The sequence below is a fragment of the Chrysochloris asiatica genome, unplaced genomic scaffold (genome assembly GCF_000296735.1).
Source record: "Chrysochloris asiatica unplaced genomic scaffold, ChrAsi1.0 scaffold00026, whole genome shotgun sequence".
Lineage (NCBI taxonomy): Eukaryota > Metazoa > Chordata > Mammalia > Afrosoricida > Chrysochloridae > Chrysochloris > Chrysochloris asiatica.
The window spans coordinates 7,753,750-7,762,470 of record NW_006408544.1 but is presented as its reverse complement, the minus strand read 5'-3'; the positions used below and the strand labels follow the sequence as shown (position 1 = coordinate 7,762,470).

At 43.9% G+C, this 8,721-nt stretch overlaps 1 protein-coding gene across 1 annotated transcript in view; it reads right to left on the bottom strand.

Annotated features, from left to right (window-relative positions):
- Positions 1–8,092, bottom strand: part of FAAH (fatty acid amide hydrolase) — a 24,489-nt gene extending 16,397 nt beyond the window's left edge. The window contains exon 1 of the mRNA XM_006839720.1: positions 7,816–8,092. Within this exon, the coding sequence (XP_006839783.1) occupies positions 7,816–8,010 (195 nt within the window). The 5' untranslated portion in view covers positions 8,011–8,092. The remainder of the gene's footprint in view (positions 1–7,815) is intronic.
- Between the last annotated feature and the right edge of the window lie 629 nt (positions 8,093–8,721).

Sequence of the window (8,721 nt, the reverse complement as noted above, 5' to 3'; positions counted from 1 at the left end):
ATCTGGTTCCATTTATATGAAAAAATTCCAGAAGAGGTAAATCCGTAGAGACAGAAAGCCGATTTCTGACAGCAGGGACTAGTTGGGATGGAGAAATGGAGAGTAACTGCTTAATGAATACTGGGTTTCCTTTTGAGGTGATGAAAATGTTTTGGAACTAAATAGAGGTGGTGGTTGCACACCTTATGACTATCCTGTCACTTTAAAATGGTTAATTGTGTTATATATATTTCAACACAATTTTTTAAATGGGGGGAAAAAAATACAACTCCATTCAGAGTGCAAGGTAGAGAAAAATGGCCAAAAGGCTGTTACAATTAAGTTCCACACAGTCAACAGAGAGTTACCAGAAACACACTTTTCTCTAGAGTTGCTCTATAGTCTTAATGAGAGGTGAAACACTTTGTGATGAGTCTAGGTTCCTGGGCTCCTCTGACAATGCCTTGAAAAATAGAAGGTATCTTCCAAATGTTGTCAAAAATCTATCAGGCATTAAAAGTCCATCAGTGGAAGAATGGGTAAACAAACTTTGATATGTACACACAATGGAATACTATGAAACATTGAGCAATAGCAATGAATTTGTAAAACACCTCATAACATGGATGAACGTGAAGGACATTATGCTGAGTGAAATTAGTCAATCACAAAAAGATAAATAATGTATGAGACCACTATTGTAAAAACTCAAGAAAAGGTTTCCATGCTAAAAGCATTATTCTTTGATGGTTGCCAGGGATGCGAGGGAAGGGAGAGTAATTCACTGGCTTGTGTGCTTTTTCTTTTTTTTTATCAGGGGACACCATGGTCAACTGGTATAGCACAGTCCACAAAGACAATGTTCTACATCCTACTTTGGTGAGTTGTGTCTGCAATCTTAAAAGCTCATGAACAGCCAACTAAGGTGTAACTATTGGCCTCTCCATGCACAGAAAAAAGAATATTCATGAAAATTGAAGACGCTTGGAATCAACTAATCCAGTGGACCAATGGAACAGGAGAAAAAACATCAGTCACTACAACTCTGATACCAAAGAACTAGATGATCCCCAACTATCACACCAACTGCTCTGAAAAGGATCACATTAGAATGTCCCAGACGGAGTGGAAAAATGTGGAACAAAACTCAAAAATACTTAAAAAAAAAAAGAGAGAGACCAGGCTTACTGGTCAGAAAGAGACTAGAGGAACCCGAGACTATGGGCTCTCGACCACCCTTCAAGTCTAGAATGGGACTAACCCTAAGTTAGTTACTTCTGATTCATAGCAATCCTGTATAGGGTTTCCAAGGAGCGAGCAGCTGGTGAGTTTGAACCACTGACCTTGTGATTCAAACCAACCTTGGGATCTAGTGCTTTATCCCACAGTTTCACACCCAGAACTAACCCTGACAGCCCTATTTTTAGCCAAGCAGTAGATGGGTATATATTAAGGACAACAACACTAGTTAAGGTGTATGCTCACCATGGAATGGTCAGTCATTCAAGATCAAAAGGACAACATTTCCCTAAGGACAAACTTAGAAGGGATGGGAAAGAGGGTGGAATGGAAATAGGAACTACAGGGAGGACGTGGGATAACTGTTGTTGCATGGAGGGGATTGCAGTCATTGAGATTAAACAAAGTGCTCGATGTGTTGAATATAACACTGATGGTCTTCTCTGTAAAAACTTTCACTCAATTTATAAAAAATTTAAAAGAAAAGAAGCTACCAGGCAGGAGCTATACTACTAGTTGCTACATTCTCCCAGGGCCTGCTGGGGGTCATGCTTATGTCAGATGTCCCTTGCTATTAAGGACTGAGTGAGCCCTAAATGAAAGACTGTTGAGGCAGCCTCAGAACCCACCTCCCCCTCCTTGTCCTAAGACTGCTGCACCTAGCAGAAAGCTACCATAATGACAGGAACAAACAAGGAGCTGGTCTCCAAGCTTCAGCTGAGTTCAATGAAATTCCCACCCCATGATCTATCTGAAAAGCTACCGTTGATAGATCAACACCAAAATAACAACAAAAATAAACCTAAAGCTATCTAATTGAGTCTGACTTATAGTGACTCTATATAGGGTTTCTGAAGGAGCTCTGGTAGCATAGTGGTTATGAATCGGGCTGCGAACCTTAAGGTCAGTGGTTCGAAACTACCAGCTGCTCCGCGGGAGAAAGATCAGGCTTTCTACTCCCGTAAAGATTTACACCCTCGGAAACCCTGTACAGGGTCGCTATGGGTTGGAACCAACTCGATGGCACTTAACACATAGGGTTTCTGAGACTGCAAATGTTTATAGGTACAGAAAGCCTCATCTTTCTTAAGGAGTGGCCAGTAAGTTTGAACTTCTGACCTTACATTGAGCAGTCCAATGTTTATCTCACAGTGTAACCAGGGTTCCTTAAAACCAAATAGGTCGACATGAGGCTGAGGGGGTTGTTGCTTAATTCCTGGAATGTGAACTCTGCCCCAGAAATGAGGAATAATTGTCAAATACTTTTATACAGATGAGGACAAATCAGTTGTTACAGCAGAAGATCATGCTTACCTGAAATCATTTCTCCTGAATACAGACCTAAATAATCAGGAGATAGCAGCTGCGGCTACACAGCCATGCCAAAGCCATACCCCCCACAGTACCACCAACTGGCAAGAGTCAATACCAGCTGCTATATATCAGAGCAGTGACTAAAACTAACATCAGCTACAAACTGTAAACAGAGAAGCTTATTTCCTGATCATACCCACCAAGAGGTAACTGGTGAGTATCTAAGAATACACCAGCATACATTCTCAACTTAATACAAATAGAACACCACAATGCCTAGAAAGCAGCAGAAAAATTCTGCTCACATGAAGAAACAAGGCAGAGCACATCAAACAAATGACCCAGAGGTAGAGGTAGAAGATGTTTTTAAGAAAGAAGAGGCACTGAAACTACGTGGGAAAAAAATGTAGGAGAATGATATTTGGGTATATACAAATGATAGACATGGGACAACATGAAGAGGTATAACCTCTGAGTGATTGGAATTCCAAAACAGAAAGAGATAATATAAACCATAGAAAAGATAGTTAAAGATCTGTTGGAAGATGATTTCCCTAACAACATGAAAGATGAGATAATAAACATTCAAGAAGCTAAATGAACTCTAAATAGGATAGACCCCAAAATAAAATCACCAAGACCATATCATAATCAGACTCTCCAAAATCAAAGATGAGGAAAGAAACCTGAAAGCAGCTTGGGAAAGCAGCTTGGGGCTAAAAAATAGGGAATGTAGGCTATTCTCTTGTTTAAGTCTATTAAAAACACTGCCTTGTTTTTAATCTTTGGAAAGATTCAATAATGCATAAATCATAACAACATTTTAAAGGTTAAAGTAAAAAAACCTTAGAGGGTTTGGAAGATATCAAATTACTTTCCAGCCATGAATCCTTTAGAACTGCAATAAGATAAAACTGCTTATTGGTAAACCATCTTAAAAAAAAACTGAGATATTCTAGAAACAGTATACAATGAAAAATTTTAAATAAAATATACTTTAATGAAAATCACTTTTAGCAGAGATGTATTGTTCTCAGTATTGGAATGTATGTGAAATATAAACTATTTCTATTCATTATTGTCATTGCTAAGTGCTGTTGAGTCGGTTCCAATTCATAGTGACCTTGTACAGGGTTTCCAAGGAGTGACTTGTGAACTTTAACCACTGACCTGTTGTTCAAACCGACATTGCAGTCCAGTGGATTAACCCTCAGAACTCCTTGTATTCATTAGAATCTTCAAAGTAATGGATTACATTAAACCATGCATCACTGTCTGTGAGTTAGTCGTAATGTGATGGCATGCATGCTGCTATGATGTTGGAAGCTTTGCATGTGGAGAATGAACATTCTGGAACACTTCATTGTGAAACCTGTACATAGAACAAGAAGGAACCATTCAAACTGAACAGGAGGACACTGAATGGCTTAAAATCAGGAAAGATGTGCAACAAGGTTGTATACTTACTTTCACCATATATATTCAGTTTATACGCTGAGCAAATAATCTGAGAAACTGGATTATACGAAGAAAAACATGGGATCAGGACTGAGGGAAAAATCATTAACAACCTGCAATATGCAGATGATACAATCTAGCTTGCTGAAAGCAAAGATGACTTAAAATACTGTTAAAGATTAAAGACCACAGCTTTCAGTATGGGTTGTACCACAATGTAAAGAAAAGAATCCTCACCACTGGATGAACAAATACCATGACGATAAATAGAGAAAAGATTGAAGTTGTCAAAGACTTCATTTGGTTTGGATCCACAATCAATACTCATGGAAACAGAATTAAAAAAAAAAAAAATCACTGTTATCAGGACTGAATGTGAGGGTTGTAAATGTAAAGGTAGACGTTTTACAGCAAGGAGGGGAGTGATTAAGTTTGTAATCTAGGAGTGGAGGTCCCTGGGACCATCAAGGGAGGAGAGCAGAGAGCAGGACCCTACCCAGAGAATCAGTGATCCCTGAGATGGAGGCAGAGACGATGACATGGAGAGATGGAGCAGCTGGAGACTTGAGACACAGAGACGGAGAGGGGCTGTGTGCTGACGACCAGATGGGGGATGGGGGAGAGGGCTGGGAGTAAGTATGCTTGTAGGATATACCCTTTGGTTTGCTGATGATGCACGAAGGGGACTGTAACCATGGCAATGAAACTATATATGATAGGATGAATGTAAAACTAATGTTTTCCCATGGAGACTATCACATAATTCACAATAAAACATTAAAAAAACAAACCATGTATTGCATTGAGCAAATCTGATGAAGAAGATCTCTTTAAAGTATTCAAGAGCAAAGGTGTTAGTTTGAGGACTAAGGTGCACCTGACCCAAACCATGGTATTTTCAACAGTCTCATATGCATGTGAAAGTTGGACAATGAATAAGACCATTGAAGAATTGATATATTTGAGTCATGGTGTTGGTGAAGAATATTAAAAGTGCCAAGGACTGCTTGAAGAACAAACAAATCTGTGTCGGAAGAAGTATAGTTGTAATGCTCCTTAGAAGCCAGGATGGGAAGACTTTGTTTCTCATACTTTGGACATATTATCAGAGGGAGAAGTCCTTAGAGAAGGATATCATGCTAGATAAAGTGGAGGGTCAGTGAAAAAGAGAAAACGGATTGTCACAGTAGCAATAGCAATGGATTCAAGCTTAACAACAATTATGAGGATGGCTCAGGACCGGGCAGTGTTTCATTCTATTGTGCATAAGGTTGTTATGGTTGACGGCACCTAACAACAACAACATTAATACATGTGCTTCTCATTTTACCGTAGTGTGAAACTATGAGTGAAGATGGTCTATTTAGACTCTTAAGAGGCTTGTTGTTGTTGTTAAGTGCTGTCGAGTCGATTCCGACCTATAGCGACCCTGTATAGGGTTTCCAAGGAGCAACTGGTGAACTTGAACTGCCGACCTTGCAGTTCAAACGGCTTTGCAGTCTGGCGCATTAACCCACAGCACCACACCAGGACTCCCTTAAGAGGTTTAGAGGTAGTAATGAATTTAAAGCCTAGAATTTAGAAGATATAAAACAATATGATTGTATCCAAATGAAGCCTAAATAAAAATGTTCAAAAACTTAAAAAGAAAACAAACAAATAGGTCTCCCTTTTTTCTCCACAGCCACTGGAAACCAAAGGTAATTTCCTGATACATACTCCCGGAACAGCCTAGCCTCAGTGTTCTAAGATCAAGTTCCCCTGCCCCAGAATGTATAAAATATGCAAACCTTCTGGCATTTCAGAGCCTGGGAAATTCAGTTCTTAAGAAATGATGAGAGGATATTGTTCCAGAGGGGAAATGTGTAGATGCCAGTGCTTGGAGTTAAGTGGGAGGAGACCCATTCTTCTACAACCACATATTCCTCAGTCAGGCGAATGCTTGTGATTAAAAAGACTTTCTGTGGACAGGAGCTATAGGTAAACTCTGTACCTGTTCTCCCCACCCACTTACCCACTGAGCTCTTAGAGCTGGCAGAATCAATGGGCTCCACTTCTGTGGATATAGGGTAAATACAGCTTTGGTCCCAAGATGAAAGGTCAGGTCTTGGGAACATCCTGAGAAAAGGACCTCTGCAGCCCAGCCAGAGGAGGGCTAGCCTGTGAAAAGCCTGTACTCAAATGGGAGAAATGGTCAACCTGAATTGAACACCAGGACCCTTGTTGTTAAGTGCCGGCAAGTCAGTTCCTACTCTAGCAACCCTATACAGGGTTTCCAAGCAGCGGCTAGTGAGTTTGAACCTCCAACCTTGTGGTTCACACCAACCTTCTGATTCAATGCTTATGCTACAGTGCCACACCAGGAAGAGTTGTTGTTGTTAAGTGCCGTTGAATTAGTTCCAACCCATAGCAACCCTGTATAGAGTTTCCAAGGAGCAGCTGATGAGCTTGAACAGCTGACCTTGTGATTCAAACCAACTTTGCAGTCCAGCGCATTAACCCATAGTGCCACACCAAAACTCCACCAGAAGGATCGAGCCCTAAAAACTGACTGATAATGGACTTCTCAGTTGACTTGATGAGTGAAGGCTGTAACCAGATACATTTTATTTCAGTCAATTAATAAATGTGGCATACCCTGGTCCAAAGATGGTACGGAGTAAGCAAACAAAATTACATCCAGTGTGGCACTGTGGGTTAATGCGCCAGACTGCAAAGCCGTTTGAACTGCAAGGTCAGTGGTTCAAGCTCACCAGCTGCTCCTTGGAAACCCTATACAGGGTCACTAGGGGTCAGAACTGACTCAACAGCACTTAACAACAACAACATCTCACTGCATTCAAGACCCAGTCTCTCTTCCTAATATCCCTCCTGCTCTTCTCCAGTGGAGTAATGCAGGAGTATGGGGAGACAATCTCACTGGGCACCTGGATTTTAGTTCCAGCTCTGCTCCAACTGAAAATCACTTGCTACAGTTGAGCAGGTGCAGAATGCAATTTTCTCTGATTCCCACCCTGACTCCCACCCTGACTCCCACCCACCTAGGCACACCCTCCTGACTCCTGCTGTCTCCATCACCTGAAATGCTTTCCCATCTGCCAGATAGAAATCTTATGAAACATAAACCCCCATGAATAACAAGTCTTCTCCTCCTCAGCACATAATAACATCTCCCAGAGTTCAGCATTCTGGCTTTAAATGGGTCTGGTGTTTCATATACCTGTATGAAAAGACCCATTCCCAGCCTTTCCAAACATTCTAAGCTGAGAAGCAGCATAAGGTAAGGAAAAGGATGTTGAAAGAGAACCCAGGTAAGGGCTACCACTAAACCTGCTCATATGGCAGGTTTAATGGGCCTTGCCTGGGGTGGGTCACGACAACCTGGGTGACAGTAACTGGGGCAAGTTCCTTCCCCCAATTTCAGATCTTCATGCACAAATCGATGAGTTTGAACTACCAACTCTCTGGATTCTCCGGGTCATCGCTCAGAGATTCCAAAGTCCTAAACCCTTGCATCCAATTGGTTCTCACTTTTGCGTTTTAGCATTCTAACAGTCAGTGATCTTGAAATTCTTTGGTACCAAACAAGGCTCCTCTTGGACCCGATGCGGCTATGCCTTTCCAAGACCTGCCAAGCTCTTTCCAACCCCGGGCCTCACCTGGCTCAGAAGAGAGTAGTGAATGCAAGAGGGCGAGCAAAGGCTCCCGAAAGTTACGCACCTGAGCAGTCCACCTACCCACCCTAGCGCATGTCCGGGAATCTGAAAGCGCTGCTGGAGGTCCCTCCATCCCAAATCCACCCACCTCCCGAGTCCCTGCCATCACCTGGAGCCGGAAGCGCTGCGCCGCCTTGTCCATGGTCTCCAGGGCCGCTTGCTGGCTCTGTCGCGCCCGGGCCGCCGCGCCCCGTGCCGTCCGGCGTCCGGACCAGCGCAGGGCTATGGCTGCGGCCACGAAGCAGCAGGCCAGGGCCGCCCCTGAGGCGCCAGACAGTGCGGTCCACAGTTCGTCCAGCACCATAATCTCCCACCGCCGACCTCAGTCGAGGACGACAGATGAAAATTCAGCACGCGCAACCAGTCCGCTCCGCCGCAAAACCCGGCCTGGATTCGCCCGGATTCCGTGCCCGCCTCCGCGGTGGGGCGGGAGCAGCGCCGCCGCCGTCCAGAGGAGGAGCGCGCTGTTGCCCGGCAGCGGGCTCAAGCCTCGCGGCGCGCAACGGTCAGAGTCAAGACCGGCAGCCAGGCAGGGCGCTCTTCCAGCGTTCTGTCGCTGGGCCAGGCCAAGAGTAGGGGCGGGGAAGAACACACCGCTTTGCGTGGACGCCCTCGGAAGCACGGGCAGGGCAGCAGTTCCGTGCCGCGAACCTGGCCCAGACGCCTCCACACACACCCCAGAAGCCCGTTCCAGGAATACGAGGCCCAGCCCAAACCTTTCGAAGGACAGACAGTCCGGCCGAGAGAAGAAGGCGCAGCGACAAATTACTCCCACCAACCTTATTGAAAAACCCCACAAACAGTTTGGCGGCTACTTTCCTAGAGAGCCGTGCATTCAAGTGCTCCACAGGGCGCCCACCTCGCCTCATTGTAGGGCTTTGGGGGCGGCGCCCAAGAACATAAACAGGAAGTTTCTCTGGAGTCACCTACTTGCTGCCCCACCAGACTTCTCTCCTGAGCTACAGATCCATTACAGTTGCTCACCACCAATATTTTTCCTGTACGTTTGTGGGAT